Source organism: Tupaia chinensis, unplaced genomic scaffold, assembly GCF_000334495.1.
Source record: "Tupaia chinensis unplaced genomic scaffold, TupChi_1.0 Scaffold000520_1, whole genome shotgun sequence".
NCBI lineage: Eukaryota > Metazoa > Chordata > Mammalia > Scandentia > Tupaiidae > Tupaia > Tupaia belangeri.
Window position 1 is genome coordinate 501,096 of NW_006160033.1, and position 23,382 is coordinate 524,477.

Below are 23,382 nucleotides of genomic sequence, written 5' to 3' on the forward strand. Positions count from 1 at the left end.
ATGGTCATGACACAGTCCCTTCTCTTCCATTCTCCTCTTGGGTTTTTGGCCATGCACACACACATGCCCAGTGTGTTTTTCAGGCTGCCAGGTCTGGGACTCCCACCGTGGAGTTGGCCATGTGGGATCAGCACCTTAACCACCGTGCCACCTGTTGGCCATCCTGGGTGGGTTTTATTTTCTGCATTATTATTATTATTATTATTATTATTACAAATCTTATTTTGTTCTTGTTGCAAAACATGTAAAACAAAATTTAATGGTAAGAGAAATGTAAAAATTTAGTGTAATGGCTATGTCGCTGAACTCCCACGTAGTCGACCGCAGTTCGTGTCCCGGACCCGGTGGCTTAAAACTCACGCCGGGCGCGTGTGCGTGCGTGCCCAAGATCCCGAGAGGAGAATGGAGGAGAAGGGATTGCGGCATGACCATCCCCCCTGGGGGGTGATTTCTCGCTTTCTGTCTCTATGTCACTCTCTGTCTGTCTGGCGAGCGCACGCACCCTACAGTGAAAATCTCTCCAAAAAAAAAAGAAAGAGAAATGTAAAAATTAGAGAATCCAAATTTGCAGAGAAAACTGAAAATAAATGTCTTGTCATAACCTTATACCTCTAGCAAGTATATGTGTGCATGTTTAATTAAGATGTAAAAGTATATATTTTTACAAAAATCAAATAACACCATGTATTCTGCTAGGTAATTTATTTTTTTTAAAACTTAACAAGAGCTCTTAATATGTATTTTAATTTCTAGACCTAATTTCGCATCAAAGCATAAAGCCCTGTCTCATTTTGTAACAGCATTTATTATATGAACTTTATCAAGTGTTTGATTGATAGTTTTTTTATTTTTTATTTTTTTTAGTAAGACTTGAGAGTTCACCTTAAATCTGCCACTACTAAGTGGACCACAGATTAATTCTTTAACTTCTCCTGAGTCTTCATAAATACAGTAGGCGTAGATGACCTCCCGTTTTTAACATTCTGTGACTCCAGAGTTTACAGGGGTGTCAATGTTGCTTAGCAGGTGAACCACCCAGATCCACAGGCAAGTCTGGCACTGAAAAGTAAATTCACTCTAAGTCAAGACTATAAAATATTTGAAAATGTCAGTAGAGGCAACTGTGTCTACCCCCCAAGGTGAGCCAAGATCTGTAGCTATAGAATCCACACCTATTTGCTAACTTCGGAATGCAGTAGGCTCAGAATCAGCATCGCAATGAATGAACATTTGCCCAGTGTCTGGCCTTCTGTGTGTGTAGCACAAAATCAGCAGAGGCCCACTGAGTCTGTGCCAGATGAAATTAGGTCACTCCTAAATGACATCAGACTGGAGCCAGAAACCATTTATTGAAGATCCAATCTGCACTTCATAGTTCTAGGAAGCATTTTGAAAGATTTCTCTCACCCCCAGGCCTATTGCCCTAAGCCACAGTTTTATCGCAACTCTGAGATATTTGAACTGGGCCTCTTCTTTGAACCCATCTGCAGAGCTTGTTTCTACCTGCACCAAAGGGCATTGAAAGGTCTTAGAATCTTCATATGTAAGCCTGTTTGCTTCTTTCACATTTCCAACCAGCTATAGAAGATTCGTGAGTGAGTTGGGAGGTCTGAGACCCAGCTATACAAACCATTAGACACAGCATCTGGCTTTAAATAAGTGGTCCCAGCACGTGAAAATGTATGGCCAGGGCCTCTGATCCCATGTGGAGCATGTGAGGTCAGACCTGTCTGCAGGGCTGGAATCTTGCCCCAGGCAGGGGAAGGATGATTGTCCCTTTAGGTTGGTAATTAGGGCTTTGGTTACACCTCTGACAACTTAGCTGCCTTCGAGATGTGACCTTGAGCTGGAAAGTTTCAAGTGCACCTGTTGCTGTGTGCCTCCTGGGAGCTGGGCAGGCAGAACCCATCAACACCTCACTGGCGAATTCAACTTAGCAGGATTTCACAGTTCTCTCTAGATCCCCTGGCTCTCCTGCCCCAGAACGCATCTTTTAAAATGGATAGCTTTCACTATATTCCAGACTTGCAGACAAATTACAAAAATGGTATAAAGAACTCTCATACAACTTCTGCCCAGATTCACTACTCTTTACACTTCACTTTTTATATTCTGTCTCTCATCCATCCATCAGTTTATTACCCCTCTCTCTTTCTCTATCATCTTTATATATATACATATTTAATCAACTATGCATTTTCCTCTGAATCATCATTTTAGAGTCACCACTTGCACCTCCTCAGCTCTATTTCAGCATGATTTTCCTAAGAGCATGGGCTTTCTCATACGTAACCACGGCAGTACTGATTTCCCAGTCCAGGATCGTTATAGCACATTCCTTACCTATTGAGAAAAAGAGAGAAGTATTTATTTAGAGGAGCCTGCTCGACACCAGGCGTTGCACCAAGACACTTTACATACCTTGTGACATTTCACCTTCTCCATACTCCTGTGGAATCCTTTTTCAGTCTTGCTAGTCTGTGGACAAGCAATCTCAGGCTTAGAGAAATTCAGTCACTGGGCCACGGCTAGTCCCTGGAGGAGCAGAGACACAGACTTGAGTCTCCGGTTCTCCCACCGCCCTGAGCCCAGTGCCTGGTGACTATAAAGCACACATCTGATGTCGTCTGTCCTCAGGGAGGCACTGACCCTTCGGCTCTTTAGTGTTTTTAGTTCACCTCTGTGTATCGGCTCAGCTCTGTAGCATCATAGCGACAGTGATCCTGGGAGCAGCAGGTGCTCCCTGCTTGGAGCACACAGTGCGTGCCATAAAGACGAGCCACCACCAACATGGACAGGCATGTCTGGAAGATGAACGCAGACACGTGGTGAAACAGCCGATCCCATAGAGAGGTGGACGGACATGCGTTCACTGAAACAGGGGATGGAAAGACACGATTTCCTGTGTATGCTAAGCAGGGTGGGGAAAGTAGAATATCCTGTATCTTGGGACCAGCAGTTGGCTTAATGGCTATGTCGCTGGACTCCTATTTAGTCAACCTCAGTTTGAGTCCCAGATCCGGTGGCTTAAACTCACGTTGGGCACGTGTGTGTGCGTGCCCAAGATCCCGAGAGGAGAATGGAGGAGAAGGGATTGTGGCATGACCATCCCCCCTGGGGGGTGATTTCTCGCTTTCTGTCTCTCTGTCTCTGTCTTTCTGGTGAGCACACGCGCCCTATAGCAGAAACCTCTCAAAAAAAAAAAAAAAAAAGAATATCCTGTAGCTTTTTCAGGTAGACCACCCAATTTATTCCTAAGAGCAGGAAACTAAGGCTCAGAAAGGGAAATTATTGGAGTGTCGGAAAAGTTATGATGCATATTTGCATAGAAAAACAGAAAAACGTCACGACTTTGCTGGTGACCCAATAGTTGTCCCCGCCATGCCCGCAAGCCCAAGCCCTCTGTCTTTCCGGTTCTTCCCGCTACATCGGGAGTCCTGAGCTTGTTAGAACCCGACCCCCGTGTACTGTTCCTCCTACCACTAGCAGCCACGGTCCTGCCTTCTGTGTTGGGGAAGACCATATCTGGCCAAGTACTTACACTGACGAGAGATTAATTACCCATTTTTAGTAATCAAAGTCACAGGTGCACCAGTCAGACTTGGTGATCAGCCTAAGCTCTAACCATGGTGAAAAAGCCCCTTAGGGCCTGCTCAGTGGCCCAGTGGCAAAGCTGGGTCACGTGGAAGGTCATGGCTTTAGTTTCCCAACTCACCTGTACACTCTGGGCGCACGTACCTGCGACCTGTGAGCTTCGCTGATGGGAAGGCCCGTGGAGAGAGGTCGCATTGCTCATGGGACTCTGCTCTGTTGAGTTTTCTTGATTTTCTGTCCTCTCTCTCGCTCTGTCTCTCACAAAAGAAAGAAACTTAAAAAAAGAAAAACTTCAAACTAAATTTAACAGCGTGTAATTGAGCAAAGCATGGTTTTATGAATCGGGCAGCTCTCAGAACCAAAAGGATTCAGAGAGCTCTGCTCCACAGCATGGCAGGCAGCATTTATGAACAGGAAACACAGGTAAGGTACAGAAGCAGCTGGGTTCGTTATGGCTCAGCATTTGCCTTATTTGAAGGTGGTTTCTGATCAGTGGGTCACCTAGGACCGACCGAAGCTCAGCTGCTGTGATTCGCCGAGGCGCCGCTGTTTCTTACAGAAGCGCTTCACTGGCCCAGATCAGGCTTTCGGTTCGTTTAGCACTAAGCCAGTCCGCCGTTCATTGTGGGAGGGCTCAGTGTGGCAGCATGCTCAGGTCAAATTTCCTTTAATTTCACACATGATTACTATATCAGTAGGTAAAGAAACTCTTAAGTATAACCTCCATTCAAATTTTTGATGTCCCAAATAATGTTCAGCCTCGTCATCCCCTTGCAATATTATTAACTTCAAAGACCCTCAAGGGCTTCTTGAAGAACCCTGTTGGGAATTACTGTACAGCATCATTCTGCTTGCTCAAAAGCACTCAGATTTTCAGCGCCCCACCCCGACCCCTGCGAATCAACTTTATTTTACATGTACCCCCTAAGGGCCTCACTCCTCTCATTGCTTTCCTTCTTTTCTTTCTCTTCCCACTTTTCTCACTCCCTCTCTTCCTCTCTTGCATTCAGGTTTCCCATTAGACATAGGACAAATTATAGCGAAATTTACATAAACTGTTTCAAGAATAATGGTGTACCTACCACTCTGTTCCTTTTCTGAATCAAGTATGGTTTGGAACCTAAATTGAGTTAAAGAAACAGCAGCAAAGATATTTTAGATTAATTACAGAAAAGAACTTAGACCAATCTAGTTTTTTCTAATAAAAATAATTATATTTACCTGGAAGCATTCAGAATGTCAACAGAACAGCTGCACCTAGTTTTGTTTTTTTTTCAATTACAGAGTAGTAGTCAGTTAACAGAACAACAGTTATTTTGTATAACCTGTATCACAGACAACTGAAGATGAAAAAAACTCCCATCCCCACATATAACTAATTCGTGCTGCGCACCAACAAGAACCTGCTTTAAACTTGCATTGCAATTTACAGCCCCATACTGTACCAGGCCAGATTAGAGGCTATTGAACTACCACCGGGACAGGGCTATCTAAAGACGCATTCGGTAGTGTGTTAACTATACAAAAAAAGACACTGTACAGTTTAAAAACAAATCTTACACAGCCTTACAGTTCAGTTTTTTTTTTTTTTTTAAAAAATCACTCCTTTGGGGTTGGGGGTTAAGTGCTTTATAGAGAAGGGGAAAAAAACTGCGCTAGAACCAACTTATTTATCATTGTCATCTTCATCCTCTATCTTCCTCTTCATCTTCCTCTTCTTCCTCATCTTCTTCATCTTCCTTGTCTTCCTCCTCCTCCTTCTTCTTGCTCTTTTCAGCCTTGACAACTCCCTTTTTTGCTGCATCAGGCTTTCCTTTAGCTCGGTATGCAGCAATATCCTTTCGGTATTTTTCCTTCAGCTTAGCAGCCTTCTTTTCCTAAGGCTGTTCATCATCTGCAGCAGTGTTATTCCACATCTCTCCCAGTTTCTTTGCAACATCACCAATGGGTAGGCCAGGATGTTCTTCTTTGATTTTTGGGTGATATTCAGAACAAAACAAGAAAAAGGCTGAAGGAGGCCTCTTGGGTGCATTGGGATCTTGAACTTCATTTTTGTTTCCCCTTTAGGAGGGATATAGGTTTTCATTTCTCTTTCATAACGGGCCTTGTCCGCCTTTGCCCTATCTTCAAACTTTTCCTTTCTCTTTAGCAGACATGGTCTTCCACCTCTCTGAGCACTTAGAAAACTCTAGAAGCTGACTGAAGCATCTGGGTGCTACTACTTGTGTTCCTCCTGGCAAGTTTGCACAAAGAATGTGTATGAGGACATGCTGCCTCTAGGCTTCTTAGGATCGCCTTTGCCCATGTTTAGTTATCTTTCCTCCGCGAAGCACAGAGTTGCTCGGTGCTCATCCGGCTCTCACTTGCCCCAGAGCTGTCTCTCTCTCTCTTTTATTTATTTATTTATTTATTGAGAAATTTTAGCTATATCGCTGGAGTGACAGAGACAGAAAACAAGAAATCATCTCCCAGTGGGGATGGCAGTGCTGCAATCCCTTCTCCTTCATTCTCTTCTCAAGCTTTTCGGTGCACACACATATGTGACTGGCATGTTTCAGGGCAACGGACAAAACACTGGCAAAAAGAATACAACATGTAAGAATTAATTTCTTGGGACCAGCAGATGGCATAATGACCATGTCACTGGACTCCACATAGTCAAAAGTTCAAGTCCCAGACCTGGTGGTTTAAACCTCACGCAGGGCTCATGTACATGTGTGCCCAAGATCCCAAGAGGAAAATGGAGAAGAAGGGATTGCAGCGTGGCCATCCCTCCTGGGGGCTGATTTCTCGCTTTCTGTCTCTCTGTGTCTCCGGCAAATGCATGCACCCTATCCAGAAATCTCTCTTAAAAAAAAAATAAAGTCTCTTTCTAACTAGATAGCATTTACCACGTGTCCCAGCCACACAGAAACTGAGCTGTTAATATAGGAGTGCAGTTCTGAAGGTTTGCCATTCTCAAGTTTTTCATTTTGTGGCTCACTTAGAAGAGGATAAATCGAAGTGAACTGGTTAAACCGATGAAACTGCTCATGGTCAGCAGAGATCCTGTGCCATCAGCCGGAGGGATCAATATGTTGGCACACCTGTAATCCATTATAGATCACCAGTTGGGAAGCTATAAATTAATATTACTAACTAGAAGAATACTAAAAATCTTATGCTTATTTTAATAAATGACAACAAGGGAATCAGCGAAATCTAACTCCTATTTCTGAGTAAACTTTGGGGAAGAAAGCACTCGGGAAACTTTATTTACTTGTTAATTTAATTTGAGTGACACCTTAACAGAGACCCATTCATCTTAGTGCCTCTGGTTATACCATCCACAGCCTAATGCATCTGTCTCCTTCTTTGGCCACTGGTGGCTACGAGAGTGTTTATTCTTAGGTGGTGTATTCTACCGCCCAGCAGCAGTTGTTGTACTCACACTCAGATAAAGGCTTCTTGAACTTTCCTTTCAGTCCCAGGAGAGGTACTGGCCTTCTCTAGGCAACTGGGCAGGCCAGGAGCGAGACGGGCCCAGAACCTCCGTGCGTATCTGCTGTTGTCCAAGTCCACACTAGCCCAGACCAAGCACAGCAAAGTCACACGGGGCACAAACGTGCCTCACTGAAACGAGACTGGGCAGAGCGCCCAGCCTCGGGGCTCCTTGTGACAAACGCAGAGACCAGCCACTTTGCGCTGCTTCAAAGCTCAGCTGTGTCTGTGTGTTTATGGGAACCGCTCACCCTAATGGGAGGCAACGATCCTGCCTCTTAACAGCTCTCTTCCCGTTATCCTTGCAGAAGGGCTCAATCCTCTCTAGCCGGGCTCAGACGCAAAGTCCCCCAGATTATGAAGATGCCATTTACACTTCAGGGAGATGACGGGATGCTCTGGGAGCTGCCTGAACCTCACAATGAATCATTGTTCCCGTTTGGGAAAGTGCTTGATCTCTGGACCTCACAAGGGGAGTTCTGAAACGAAATTGTTTTTTCCAATTTGGAGCTGAATCATAAAAGGAAATTCTTATGGATTCTAATGATCCTTGGTCCAGATGAGCCAGATGAGCCTCTGTCATAGCAGAATGACCCAGGTAGTAGCCCCGGTTGGGATGAGACCTTAGACTTGCCCCCATGTTTCCTTAGCAGAATTGGACCCACACGGGATGTAATGAGAGACTGTAGTCCATCTAATCATAGGAGATGGCGATTATGCAAATGTAGGCTATTAGGACGTGTTTCAGGTTTGGAAATTGCATCCTGCTCTTCCACGGTGGGTTGACTTACAGTTACTAATTTTTCAGTCTCCCGGAGAGTCCAGGCTGGTTAAGGTTTGAAGACCAAATAGACACATTTCCTCCCTCCAGCAGAGTTGATTAGACCCAGGTCTCAGCTTCCAAACTGCGTTCCTTTGGGACTGCTGGGTGGAGGAGGCAGCTGAGGGCTAGACCCCACGTTTGTTGAGAATACCTCCTCTTTTGTTTGTTGAATACAATGGGCTGTTGAGCAAGCAGATATTCAAAGAAAGGCTTCTGAGACTAAAAAAGTTTTGAAAACTATCTCTAAACAGCAGGTTGTTGCCTCCAATGTCAGTGCATTAGGTACCCACAACCTTTCTATGTTCTTTTTTTTTTTTTTTGGTAAGTCACACAATATGAGGGATGTATGAAAAAGGTTCCACGTTTCTCCTTTACTTGCTTCCCGTTCTATTCCTTGGAAGAAGACCAGGCTATCTACCTACCTAGTAGGGAGGTTTATTTACATGCTCCACACTATTCTCTGTGCTGGTATCTTTTAAGAATTTTCTATTCTAGGGGCCAGCAGATGGCATGAGGGTTGAGGACGCTGGACTCCCACAGGGCTGTCTGTGGTTCGAGTCCGGACCTGGCGCCTTGCTTTCTCACTTTCCCTCTCTCTCTCTCTCACTCTCTTCCTCTGTCTCTCTCTGGTCAAATTAAAATAAATAAATAAATGAAGTTAAATAAAATAGTTATTTTAAAAAAAGAATTTTCTATTGTGAAAAATTTCAAACACATAACATGGTGCACACTCTCATAATGAACTCCTGTGTACCAATATGCCCATTACTCAAGTTCTTTATCAAATATTTTATACCACTCATTTTGATCTATCGCTTTATCATATTTTTCTTTCATTTTTCATACATGGCATCATAGTACACATTCTATTTAGCACCTGTTTTTTATGTAATGATTTGTTCTAAAAATTATTTTGTGGGCTGGCTCCATGGCCTGTTGGTTAAAGGAGCTGGAATCCACATGGCCGACAGGTTTGGGTCCGGAAACTGACAGCTTGAGAAACACACAGGGTGGATGTGTGTGTGTGTGTGTGTGTGTGTCCAAAATCCCAAAAGGAGGGAGAGATGGAAGAGAAGGGATTGTCGCGTGACCATGCTCCATCAGGGGTGCTTTCTCCTCTTCCTCTCTCTGTGTCTCTCTGGCTCTCTCTGATAAGTGCATGTGCCCTCTAGCTAAAATAAATTATTTCATAACAGTACATTGGCTTCCTTTCAGTGTCGATGTAGCTTTCCAGCTGTGCTTGAATTATCATTTACTCGAACATTCACCTATTGTTGGACCTTTAGTCTATTTCCTATTTTTTTTTCCCAATGACTGCGATAAATGTCCTTGTACATGAGACTTTACATATTGGTACTCTTCTTTCAGTGGGTTAGATCCTGCCTAAAGTGGGATGGCGGGTCATGAGCTAACTATACTAAGTTTTATTTAATATTGCTAAAGTATATTCTCTAAAGGTTGTAGATATTAAACTCGCACCAGCAACATATAGACATGCCCATTTCCTCATCTCCCACACCACCCTGAGTGTTATTGCTCATTTAAAGGGTTGAGGATCAGGCCAGCCAGGTAGCATGGTGATTAAGGCAGCTAGATCCCACAGAGTTGACTGTGTGGTTCAAGTCCTGGACCTGGTGGCTTAAAGAACATGCTAGGCAGGTGTGCCTGCGTGCCCAAAGTCCTAAGAAGAGAATAGAGGAGGAGAGATTGCAGCATGGTCATCCCCTCTATAGGGTGTTTCTCATTTTCTCTCTCCCTCTTTCTGTCTCTCTTTGGCGAGTGTATGCACCCTATAGCAGACTAAAACACAAAACATATAATAAAGTAAAATGTCAAGGATTCTTTTTTGTAAAGAGATGGTATAAAATTGATATTTTATGTATGTCTCAGGTTGACTTTCTTAAATCTGCATTAATTTTGTACATTATAGTTTTACAATCATTACTTGAGGAAAACTACTCATTAGGGATTTCTGGAATAAAGGGGAAGAGGAGGAATGCCTTTTGAAGACCAACCACTGCTTTCATTCCCATTAGTTTGCACAGCGGAAGGGTGCTGGCCGCGTGGTGCACATCTGCAATCTCCCTGAAGGAAGCTGCACTGAGAACGATGTCATTAACCTGGGGCTGCCCTTTGGAAAGGTCACTAATTACATCCTCATGAAGTCAACTAATCAGGTAGGTCTGGGCACTGTCACTCTAGTGTGTACAGACCACACATAGGTGACAGGGGGCTACGTGATTTCTTTTTAAAAAGCTGTTCTTGACTTACAGAGGTGATACACAGGTGGCCTTCTGTTGGCACTTTTGTTGGTGTTGCTATTTTGTTTCCCTTGTTTCATCCTTTCCTTCTTGTGGTAGGGACAGTATTGCCTGGAGGTGGAGGGAGATACTGTGGAATGAGGTGCTCATTCACATAGATAAAGCTAATTGGCCCCAAAACAGAAATCCACGGAGGATCGGCTGTGTCGCCAACCCCTGAGCTAATGCTGTAGTCTCCTCTTCTAAGCTTATCATATCTGATGGCCTGGCTTTGGACCCAGCCAAGAACTGATTAGGAACAAATATTTTCACTGGTCCTGTGTGTCAGTGTGAGGTCCTGGAGTCTCATAGCTGGAGGGTCAGTAGGAATTGTGGGATGCCTTGTAAGTCTAAGAACTAAGAATCCTTATCTTGTGGGAATCAACTGAGCCTTTTGGGACTGGTTATGTTTGTTTTCATTTTTAAAGTCAATGAGGGAGTTTAAACAGCAAGTGGTCAGAATAGCTGGTCCTTTATTTTAATAAATATTTTTATGTAGGAGAAAGTCTTTTCTGAATTAAGGTGTAAACAGCATAGACTCAAAGCCACATCAGATTATCAGTGGTCTCCTTCTTCAACCTGTGGATACTCCACTTCCTTTGTCTCCCTTTCCTTCTTCTCAGAAATTCCATTTTGGGTAAATGTACAAAATCCAGCTTACAACGTAAGTGCAGTGAGAGTCCCTAGGTTGGTATTATTTCCATTTGATAGGTGAGTGCTAGAAGTGTTAATAAATGTTTATATATATATATATATATATAAAGAGGCGGATAAAAAGCCGAGTGGCAGAATTTGAGATAAAACCCTATGGAGCCCTGACTTCTTAGTCGTCTGTGCCATGGACTGGGACAGCGTGGAGAAAAGCCATAGATCTGAAATTCAAAAGCAAATGAGAAAGATGGAAGGGTAAAGGCTGGTTTAGCCCATTAAGTTCAATGGAACGGGAGAGTTAGGGGCTCACAGTAAGAGACCCCGTTATCACAAAGCACTTTTCCCTCTCTTCATAGAGGGACCAGAATCAGTACATCGATGTATAGTGCAAACCGAACAAATCAACATTACAGCCGTGATTCACCACAGCAGCTACTGGGGTCAGTCAGAACAGTCTACTTAGCAGCTCTATAGAGGCAGGCTGAATGGACAAGCCCGTTCCCCTGCATGTGTTTGACCAGAAAAGAGGCTGTGGAAACCTCAGGGTTTTCTTCTCTCTACCTCACAACCTTCAAGCCTAGGGCTTGTGAGCACCAGTCTTGAAAGTATACACCTTTTTTTACTAGGAAAGTGAGAGCTCAAATAACCAGGGCCTGTGCCTCTGTCTCCTGCTGTCACCGCCCCAAGCAGCAAGTTTTGAAGGGATCGGCCCATATGTGCCAACTCCCCTGAGAACTGTGGGTAATGGACCCTCCCATCCCAGAGGGGCTTCCATGGCCCGACACAGTCCAGGATGGACATACATAATTAAGAATAATGGTTGGTAACCATGGGGATCATAAAGGGGGGGTCATCTTATAATGAGTTCTTTTGGTGAAGTTAATAAAAAGGTCTCTTTGAACAGATGAGATCAAACGGAGCTCTTGTTTGTAACTGATTTTTCCCCTTTTTATTGAGGTATAAAATACATACACTAAAATGAATAGTTCACTCGTCTTAAGTGTACAACTCCATTCATTTTTTTATATGTGTACACCCGTGTAATTAATACCCAAGACAAGAGATAGAACATTTTCAGGACATCAGAAGGTTTCCTCAGTCCCCTCCCCAGTCAGTACCTCACTCCCCACCCCAGAGAGAAGCTCAACTCTAATTTCTGTTTCCATCCGTTAGTTTTGCCTGGTCTTGAACTTCATATACATGGACAGTCATACCTTGTACTGAATTTTGTTTAAGACCATTAAAGTCAAATTCAATGACTGGCCCTCCTTTCCTTCCTAGGCCTTTTTAGAGATGGCTTACACAGAAGCTGCCCAGGCGATGGTCCAGTATTATCAAGAAAAATCTGCCGTGATCAATGGTGAGAAGGTGCTCATTCGGATGTCCAAGAGATACAAGGAACTGCAGCTGAAGGTAAAGCATTCTCTCGCTCATTCGGTCATTCAACAAGCATCAGCCGAGTGTCCCACTTGTCAGGCACTGGCCTGGTGCAGGTGGAAAGGAGAGGATAGGAAGAGATTAGAACATGACTCATGGCCTTTGAAGATATCGCTTGGGAAGGCCAACCGTTACAGCATGGCAAGCAAAGTGCTGATGGAGGTAAATACAAGATGCAGAGAGATGCTTGAGACTACCTGTCAACCAAGGAAGATTTTACAGGGGAAAATGTTTTCAGGGTAAGTCTTGAAGCAGTAATTAAGGGGGAAAGATGGTTGCTTTTCAGTGTTGGGAGTTCCAGGTGTCAATAAACCCCTGAATACAACTTTCTCCTCTACTCATACAGGGTAAGGGTAGCTCTTTCTTTCTGTCATCTTCTTTGATCTCTTGTTTTCTTGTCCTTCTTCCATATTTATGTCTTAGTGATGCACAAAAATTAGGATGCAAGAAGTTGGGGTGTGTGGGCCCAATACCAAGTGCAGGAAAAGCAGCGAACTCAGTGTGTTTGTGGTTTTTCTTTTTTTCTTCTTTTTAGAATTATTTTATTTAACTTTATTTATGTATTTTAATTTGACCAGAGAAGTTGGGGTGTGTGGGCCCAACACCAAGTGCAGGAAAAGCAGTGAACTCAGTTCCTTGTGCCACGCACACAAAGAATTAGAGACATGGACAAAAAGAAGAAATAGTGAAATGGAGAGTTTATTAAAAGAGGGAAAGATCAGCGCTCCGAGGCAGGGAGTGTGTCCTAGAAAAAGGGTTGCCAATGGAAAACTGAGGTGAGGGACGTTTTTCTGTGTCAGAGGGGCTTTGTTTGAGCTTCTTGCTTTCATTTAGTCTTGTTTAGTCTCTGAGAATCTGACTTATTGTGAGAAGAGAGAAATAGCTTGGGACCAGCAGATGGGATAATGGCTGTGTTGCTGGATTCCCATGTAGTTGACTGTGGTTCAAGTCCCGGACCCAGTGTCTTAAACTCACGTCAGGCATGTATGCGTGCATGCCCAAGATCCTGAGAGGAGAATGGAGGAGAAGGGATTGCAGCGTGGCCATCTTCCCGGGGGGTGTGGGGGGGTGATTTCTCTATTTCTGTCTCTTCCGCATGGTCTAAAAAAAAAACCTCTCAAAAAAAAAAAAAGTGGCTTGCAGAAGGACTGGCTATCATCGTGAGGAGACATGCCAGCCCACTGACAACTTGGTGCTGCAGGGAATGTGTTGCCTGCAGGAAGTGCTGCTATAGGATGAGGGAGTTCGGCTGCATGTTCTAAGATCCTAGGTTCCTTCAGTCCAGATCTCTAAGAGACCTGTCCTGAGATGCAGAATGAAAAAATACAGGGACTGGCAGGTGGAGTGGTGGTTAAGGGCTGAACTCCCACATGGCTGACCACGGTTCAAGTCCTGAACCTGGCAAATGTTTTCTCACTTTCCCCCTCTCTCTCTCCTGACGTGAGTTTAAGCCACTGGGTCCAGGACTTGAACCGCAGTCAACTACATCAAAGTCCAGTGACATAGCCATTACGCCATCTGCTGGTCCCAAGGCACTTCTCTCTTCTCACAATAAGTCAGATTCTCAGAGACTAAACAAGCCTAAATGAAAGCAAGAAGCTCAAACAAAGCCCCTCTGACACAGAAAAACGTCCCTCACCTCAGTTTTCCATTGGCAACCCTTTTTCTAGGACACACTCCCTGCCTCGGAGCGCTGATCTTTCCCTCTTTTAATAAACTCTCCATTTCACTATTTCTTCTTTTTGTCCATGTCTCTAATTCTTTGTGTGCGTGGCACAAGGAACTGAGTTCACTGCTTTTCCTGCACTTGGTGTTGGGCCCACACACCCCAACTTCTCTGGTCAAATTAAAATACATAAATAAAGTTAAATAAAATAATTCTAAAAAGAAGAAAAAAAGAAAAACCACAAACACTAGTAAGGTAGGGTAAGAGAGGTTTTAATAGAAAAGTAAAGCTTTCTAATATGGAGGAAATATACCTCCATGTATGTGGGTGGGCAGCTGCCCGAGGACAACTGCCTTGGGCATGAGGTTAGGTATTACTTTTATCCTGGGGGTTGGTAATGACTGTTTAGCAGGGGAAGGTCTGTCATAGTAGCTGGCTTCTTTGGCTTCCTGGGCTTTTTCCTGTGCTTGCCTATCTCTCTCAAGTGACGACTTTAATGATCTCATCACATATGCCCAGGATGGTCTTTGTAGGAATGAGGATCCATATCTGGATGCTGACTTAGTGTCCCATCCCAGTGGTGGATTTCTGTGTGTACATCTGGGACAGCAGAAGGAAGGTAACTACCTTCTGGTACCAGGAACCAGATGGGAAGGGTGGGAGGAAGGAATCTTCAAAGAGGGTCTGGTTGCATTTCCTGGTAGGCTGCGATTGATCAAGCAAGCTGTAAAACAGCTCTCTTGTGAGCAGCTCTCTGTGTGAGCAAGCAGTCAGAGCTACTGCTCCGTTTGTAGTGAGAGCATGAACGACCCTTCTCAAAACCACAATGACTCCATTTTATAAGTCGGCTCTATCTTAATATATGTGTGTGTCCATTTCCTATCATAGTGAGTCTTCCTCTGGGGTCCCTACCCTATTTACCTACTCGTTGGGTCTAATTCTGATCTTATTCGGCTCCATAGGAATCCTTCTAAATGGCACTTGAATGACTGGTCACTGTCAGGATTCAGAGATGAATTCAGAGAGTTCCAAATATGGCTTTGTTTTTATTTTAGACTTGTTCAACATGTCTTTCTTTTTTTTTTTTTCTTTTCATTTTTGTTTTATCATGACATATAATGTAGATACCCAAATTACCTATTGTACAACTAATTATCTATTGTACAACTTAAAAATTAATAACAAATGTGATTTCATAAATCCCATAAAACTATCATCAGAGTCAAGAAATAGAATCTGGAAAGCATCCAGAAATCTTTCAGTTCCTCACATTCAAGCCCTCCTTCGTTCTCCTGACTTGAGGATAATCATCTTTGTGATTTTCCTTATAGTTCTATTGCCTATATATGTCACCCTAAGCATTATGGTTTAGTTTTGCCTGTTTTGAACTTGATGTGAGTGGGATCATACTATCTGTGTTCTTTCAGGTCTTACTTCTTTAATTCATTATTATGTTACCCACGCTGTTGGGTGTGTCTTTCTTTCTTTTTTTTTTTTAAGAGAGATATTTTTGTTATAGGGTACCTGTACTTGTGGGAGAGACAGAGAGACAGAAAGTGAGAAATCACCCCCATGGGGGATGGCCATGCCACAATTCCTTCTCCTTCATTCTCCTCTTGGGATTTGGGCACGTATGCACATGTGCCTGGCTTGAGTTTTAAGTCACTGGGTCTGGGAATTGTACTGTGGTTGACTATGTGGGAGTCCAGCAATGTAACCATTATGCCATCTGCTGGTTCCAGGTATGTCTCTTTTTATTGCTATTTAAATTTCATTGGATGACTTTATTTATTCTACTGTTGATCAACACTTGAGTTGTTTCTGATTTTAGAATATTAGGGACAAGGGGCCAGCAGGTGGCATGGTGGTTAAGATGCTGGACTACCACATGGCTGACTATGGTTCGAGTTCAAGACCTGGTGGCTTGAAACTCATTCCAGGTGCATGTGTGTGCCTGTGTGCCCAAAGTCCCAGAAGGAGAATGGAGGAGAAGGGATTGCAGCATGACCTTCCACCCAGGGGGTGATTTCTCACTTTCTCTTTCACTGTCTCTTTCTGCCCTTCTCTCTCGGACTCTCTCCAGCAAACACACACTCCATATGGCAAAAACCTTAAAACAGAAAAGATTATTAGAGATAATACTAATATGAACCTTTCAGACATGTTATCTGGTACACATGCACATGTGCATATAACTTGGGGTATGTAAAAGCCAGGATTAGATTTGCTGAATCATAAAACCTGCTTACTCTCTCAGTTTTACTAGACAATAGCAAGCTCTTTCAAAAATTGGTTGTCTCATATTACATTCTTATTAGTTGTATATGAGGGTTTTCAATGGCCACATGCTTGCTAATACTTTGTCCTTTTTTTTTTTTCTTTTTCACTTTTTTGCTGGTCTGAAGAGAGGCATGGTTTTATTTTTATTTTCTTGATTACTAATTGAAGTCTAGTATTTTTTCATGTACTTTCTGGGTAATCCATCTAGATAGTCTTTGGTGGGAGGTCTCTTCCAATCATTTTGCCTGAAAGCACCTCCCCACATGGGGCGTGATTGCCCCACAATCCCCTTTCTTCTCTTTCTCCATCCTGCTAGGGTTTGGGGCACACATAACCAGCTCACCCACATTTTTCTTTTACATTGTGTCTTCTTACTCATGGAAAGGAGTTCTCTTAACTGGAGCATTTAGCCCGTTTGTATTTATTTTAATTAATGGTGTATTTGTGTTTAAATCTACCATCTTATTTTGTGCTTTAGCCTGAATCATTTGATATGGATTTTTCCAGTTCACTTCAGCTCATTCCACATTATTTACAGTCTATTTTGTTTAAGACTCCCAGTTCTTAATCTGCCTTCGAGGTTGAAGTCAGAAGACAAAGACTCCGTGGTTTTGTTCTAGCTAGGACTAGCGTTCTGACAAGTCTGCATATGTAGATCAGTAATCTATCAACGAGCTGCCAGAGTCCTGATTCTGCATTTGCTTGCATTACTGCTTGTGAAGTCCTTTTGCCAACAGTTCTGCTTCCATTGGCATTTTTTCCTAATGAAAGCATAGTGCTTCTCTCTGAGAAGTTTACAATGCAGTTTCAGCCTATACCTGGCCAAAGTTCCTGTTCTCCTGGATGCTATCCTGGGGGCTAGAATTACATTCCTGCAGTTCCCAGTGGAGCTTTGGTCTTCAAATGAGATGTTGTCATAAGTTTCTAATTAGAATTAACAGCAGTAATCAGCTCCTTAAAGTACTAAGGCACTATAATACCTTCCTGAAGGAGATCATTGGGAGTGGTGCAAAAACCATGGGTTAAAGAGGTCAGATGGTCAGGGTTTGCATTTAGTAAATACTCGTTGAATGCTCACTCTGGTGGGAACTGGGCCAGGCACCGTGCATAGAGCAGTAACAAGTCTGTGAGGAGCCTAGTCTGGTGGGAGGAAAGACATGTAAACACGGAAGTGTTGAAAGCCATGTGACCTATGTCAGATTGGGAGGTGGTGCCAACGAGGCTCTACCTTTTCCTGTTTTGATAAGTTTAGACAGGTTGTTTAACCTCTGTGAACCTTAATTTGCAGATGAGGAAAAGACGATACCTCGAGTTCTCTGGTTTTAAGCATTGTCTTTTGAGTCTCACCCTGTGAGGTGTACAGGGCAGATAATAGCAGTAATTAGAAGAGTACAACAATAATAAATAGATCTTCCTGTAATTGAGTCCTGGTACTCAAGTAATGTGCCAGGCTTTTTACATCTATTATCTACTTTAATTCCCACATCAGTCCTGTCAGACAGGTAGTATTTTCTCCATTTTACAAACGAGGAAACTGAAGGAAATAGTTCAGTAACTTATCCAAGATCATCACCACTAGAAGGGCGATGATTAAAACTTGGGGCTGTTTTGGTTTTACACTCTATCTGCATCACTGTCTGATGTTATTACGATCTTCATTTTCAGCATGAAATTACAGAGAGGAGTCGGCTAATTGGCTTATAGTCATCCAGCCAGGAAACAGCAGGAACAGCATTCTAACAGAGCTTCTCCGATGTCACTGTGCATGCAAATCACTTAGGGATGTTGTTAAAATTGTTTTGTGCGATTCTATCTCCCGTCCTTCCCCTCCCCTCCCCTGCCCTCTCACCTCTCCTCCTTTCCCTTCCCTTCCCTTCCCTTCCCTTCCCTTCCCTTCCCTTCCCTTCCCTTTTCTCTTCTTTTCTCTCACAGGGTCTTGCTATGCTGTGATCCTCCTCTATCTGCATCACTGTCTGATGTTATTACGATCTTCATTTTCAGCATGAAATTACAGAGAGGAGTCGGCTAATTGGCTTATAGTCATCCAGCCAGGAAACAGCAGGAACAGCATTCTAACAGAGCTTCTCCGATGTCACTGTGCATGCAAATCACTTAGGGATGTTGTTAAAATTGTTTTGTGCGATTCTATCTCCCGTCCTTCCCCTCCCCTCCCCTGCCCTCTCACCTCTCCTCCTTTCCCTTCCCTTCCCTTCCCTTCCCTTCCCTTCCCTTCCCTTCCCTTTTCTCTTCTTTTCTCTCACAGGGTCTTGCTATGCTGTGATCCTCCTCCCTCAGCATCACAGGTAGCTGGGACTATAGGCACACACCACTGTGTCCAGCTTTTGAGGTGGGCCAGGAATCAAACCCAAGCCTCCTATGTGGCCTCGGCCTACTGAGTAGCATTTGTGTGCTACCCTAACTTGGCCTGTTTCTGTATTTCTAATGAGCGCCCTGGAGTTGCTAATGCCGCTGGTCCTCAGAGGACACTTTGAGTAGCCAGGATCTAGAACCCATTCCTCTCTCTCTCTTTTCTCTTTTAAGTAAGCAGAAAAAGTTAATGATCAGATCTGTTATCTGTTTACTACTATGCCCTTTAACATACAGGAAACTAAAACATTTTTTCAAACAGGCAAATAGGTTTATAATGTGAGCTGGTTCTTTGGTTAGTTTTTTTCTCAATTTATTTTTGTAAAGAAATTCTGTGATGACATCTTACATTTTATATTTTTGAATTTTTCTCTTCACACTTTGCCTGCAAGTAGGAAATACTGTCTTCTCTCTTTTTTTCTTGCTTTGTCTGGCTAGGAGTTTATCAATTAAGTTTATTTTAATTATGATTCCTGGCTTACAATCATTGTACATCTTTGTGGGGTACAGGGTGGTTTTTCAGTACATGTGTTGAGTGTGTAAGAATCAAAATCAAGGCTATCAACACTATTCACTGTCTTCAGCATTGAACATTGTATAGCGTTATACACATCTGATTATAGTTCTACTAATTCTGTTTTTTTTTTTTAAGTATATATTGAATTGTAAGTGACATGGCTGTCAGGTCTGGTATGCGGTTTCATAACCTGTTCTACTTGTTTGCGTGCATTCTTGTGTTTAATGCTCATTTTCTCCCTAAACTGCCTCCCTCCACTCCCTTTTGGGGCTTCTGGTATCAGCATTACTTTCTCTACTTCTGTGCCATTGAGCATTTCAGCTTCTGCAATGGAGTGTGGATGTTTGGTAGATGTTGAGTGGGGTCAGACAGTATTTGTCCTTCATAGCTTGGCTTATTTCACTTGGTGTTATATCTTCAAGGTTTATCCACTTCATATCAAACAACAGAATCTCATCGTTCTTTATGGCTGAGTAGTATTCCATTGTGTTTAGGTACTGTATTTTGTATTTTCTTTTAAAATAAAGAAAGAAATAATTTTAATTTTTTGACCATGGTGGGGGGGGGTGGAGAGAGAGAGAGAAAGTGAAAGTGAGAAAGCAAGTTGCAAGGTCCGAGACTCAAACTGTAGTCGGCCATGTGGGAGTCCAGCGTCCTTAACCACCATGCTGGCCTCTAGGTATTGTATTTTCTTAATCCATTCATTGGTTATTGGGTGCTTAGGTTGATTCCGAGTCTTATCTATTGGGAATAATATAGCAATGAAAATGGATGTGCAAATGTCTCTCCAACTGAGTGATTTCCTGTACTTGGGATAAATACCCAAGAGTGGGATTGCTGGATCACATAGTCATTCTAGTTTTAGATTTTTTTCACAATGGGTGTACTATTGGGTCATCAGAAAAGTCATGACATGTTTTTCTGTGTTTTTCTGTGGAAAAATGCTTCATGATTTTTCTGATGCCCCAGTAATTCACATTCTCATCTGCTAAGTTCACAAGAGACCCCTTTTCTCTGCAACATGTCCGGCATTTGTTATTTTTTAAAATGTTTTTATTTTTGTGTGTGACAGCCATTCTTACTGGAGTTAGGTGATACATCACTGTGGTTTTGATTTGCATTTCCCTTATGACAAGAGATGTTGAACATTTTTTTCATATGGTTTTTAGTCATTCGTACATCTTCCTTTGAGAACACATTTTTCTTCTGATCTTTATTAAGGGTATTCTGCTACCCAAACTGTCATGTTGCCTCTTAGGGACAGCGAAGGTCACATGGGCTAACATGTGATGTGATGGCATCTTAAAGCATGTGTCAATGACATAGTAATGCATGCTTTATGGTGCTTATGTTGATGTCAGTCAGCTAGGACTCTCTGCAAGTAACAGAAATTCATCCTAGTTATGCTCAATGGCTTAAGTGAAAAAGGAATTTTTTGGTTTGTGTAAAAAACAAACACACAAACATCTAGGAGTAGTTCTGGCTGTAGTGTGGCTGTATTCAGGGCCCAAATAATTCCTTAGAACTTGATTTCTCTCTGTACTTTCTACTGTTCAGTTGGCTTTGTTTCTGGGGGTCTTTCTTGACTGCCCCTGACAGCCTCAGTCTTCTCTAGGTGGCATGATGGCTATGGTGACTTATCTTCCCAATTCCTTCAATAAGAGAGAGCCAGAAATATTCCCAGTAGCTCTTCACAGAAGTCTTAAAAGTCATTGTCACCTAACTCTCAGCACGCGTGCCCACCCCTGAGCCTGTTTCTGCGGCCAAGAGGAGGCTGTGCTGTGATTGGCTGGGCAAATATCACCTATTACATCCTCAAGGCCAGGGGTGGAAACACACCCAGGTCTCTGGAATGAGTTGGGGAAGGAACAGCTGCTACCAGGAGGAGGGAAATAGACAGCAAACATTATTTCCATCTGTGTCTCTGGGCCAAAGGGACCATTACTTCAGGTCCCACCAGAGTTTACAAGGCAGAGGGAAATTTTAATTGTCCTTTCTCAAGCAAGAAAGAACAATTTTATCACCAGGCAAAGTACAGAGGAAGAAAAGAGGGATTTTCAGATATTTTTCTTCTCCTCTCTCAAATGGTATTTCTTTCATGGCAGGGGTTCTATTTCTCAGAGCACTTGGGGCAGAACCTTTTATATAATATGCAGAATGAAGGAGAAAGAGTCTAAAGGAACAATAAAAAGTGATGTTCCTGCAGACCTTGACTAGCAGATTGCAATCTTTTATTGGTTGCTCTGTAGGGACTCCAACAAGAGCAGAGTCACACGGTCTTTGACACAGAAGGAGACTTGGAGGAATGTAAACCAGTGTCTCGTAGTCACTGCTTCAGAGAATCATCAGGGGAGTTTTGGGATCCTCTCATCCAGAGATTCACATTCATCAGATTTGGGGTGAGTCTGAGACTTCCAGTCAGTTCTGGCAGCAAAGGGTTTCAGAGACAATGAGCTTGCCAGCTTCCTAGTCACAGAGAGAGGGTCTGGCCCTGGAAACAGTCTTGTGGGTAATCCACGATGCTCTCAGTTGGCAGGATTAAATCTGTAAATTGATGATGGAGAGTCTTCTGCGTAAGACATTGTACTAACAGTTACAATGACTATGGGACGTGTTTTCACCTGGGAGAGTCACTTATCTAACCAGGAGACGAGCTGTTCTTATGCAAAAGTATACATGATTTAAACATGAGTGCATAAACACAGGGGCTACTGAAAGTTTGGAGGCAAAAGGCAGTGTGAGTTGGGAGTGTAAAGGGAGAGATTGGAGCAGGGCCTTGAAGGATGGGGTAGGGGACTTGTTACACAGACAGTGGGCTTCTAAGTAGGAGGATTTGGATGAGAGGAGATGTAGAAGTTGGAAGGCACAGTAATGTCAGAAACAGTCTGGGCTGCCTTGACAGGATCTGTGTCTGATGAGTTCCAGGCTCGTCTGGAAGGTTTCAGTTCCTTCTCAGGACTCTTGAGGTATGTAAAACAGCTGTGGAGCAGTCAGAGGGCACACAAACTCTCTAGCAGCTCCCTTTATGTTGGCTAAGCACTCTGTGGTTTTTTCCTGACGCAGCTTGCCATGACTGGAGGCTTCTGATAGATGCCAGATGGGCCTCCTTATCCCACCTTTTTAGGTGAAGAGAGTGAGTCTCGCAGAGGCAACAAGCCTGGACCCTGGGTGATGCGGTCATCTGAAGGTAGAGCTCATCCTAGGTTGAGATGCCAAGTCATGGCGCTTCCCTCTCTGTGCCCTCACATTCCTAGGACTGTGTGAGGCTTAGAATCTTACCTTTGTCTTCAGAGTAGCAAGATGTATTGACTGTTGAGCACTAGGGATGGGCCCCTGTAGGGTTGTTGAGTTGTATTAATGTCCTCATAGAATGGATGAAACAATATGATGCCTGGATTTGCTTCAAATAACCGAGGGGTGGGGAAGGAGAGTGGGGGTGCAAACACAAGATTGGTCAGACTTGATAATAGCTTGGTCAGATGGATAATGGACGTACGGAGTTTAGTGTACCATTCTCTTTACCTTTGTGTATGTTTGAAATTTTCTACAATATAAAAGGACCCACATTTTATCTTAGACCTACTTTGTTCTGTTCCATTTTCATTTTTTCTGAGGTGATTAGTTTTGTTTCATCTGTCTCCTTTATACCTCGAAATTGTAAGATACCAAAGTCTGTCCAAAAGGAAGATCAAGAGGATTTTTAGGGCTTAGAGAAGTCAATTCTGTTATTTGAAAAATCTTTGGCTACTTTTGTAGCCAAATGATGACAGCTGGCAGAGTGTTTGGTCCTGCTGACTCCCGCCAGCTTTCCGGAACTCTGCCACTCGCGGGTTGGTCCTCAAGCAGGCCTCACTGCAGCACAGCAGGCCTTCCTGTGGGCCATCCGTCCTGGCCTTGCCCTTGATGATATAGTAGCCAAATTCCATGCACAGCCCAAGGCGGGAAGGCGGGGAGAAGACCTGCTCTGTGGTGTCCACGTTAAGTGTGGTCATCTCCAGAGGAACCCTTTTGTTCTACTTCAAGAGAGTGACAAACAGCCCTGACTGAAGGAGGGGCTGTGGGGAGGAGGGGTACACCCTAGGCAGCAGTCCTCCTCTCGGCCCAGGCCAACAGCCTTCTCTTCTTTCCTGGCTCAGCTGTGAGTTTTTTGTTTTTGTTGTTGTTGTTGTTTTTTTTCTCTGAGCCAAAGTGTATCCAGCTTGATTAAAAATCCTTTTCATAAATAATCATGGTATTTCAGGTAGGACGTGGGCAGACAATCCTTAAC

General features: G+C 43.3%; 1 protein-coding gene across 1 annotated transcript in view; it reads left to right on the top strand.

The window, feature by feature from the left end:
- Positions 1 to 23,382, top strand: part of RBM20 (RNA binding motif protein 20) — a 244,077-nt gene that overhangs the window by 185,354 nt on the left and 35,341 nt on the right. The window contains 2 exon segments of the mRNA XM_006156850.1: positions 9,934 to 10,074; positions 12,130 to 12,261. Of these exon segments, the coding sequence (XP_006156912.1) occupies positions 9,934 to 10,074; positions 12,130 to 12,261 (273 nt within the window).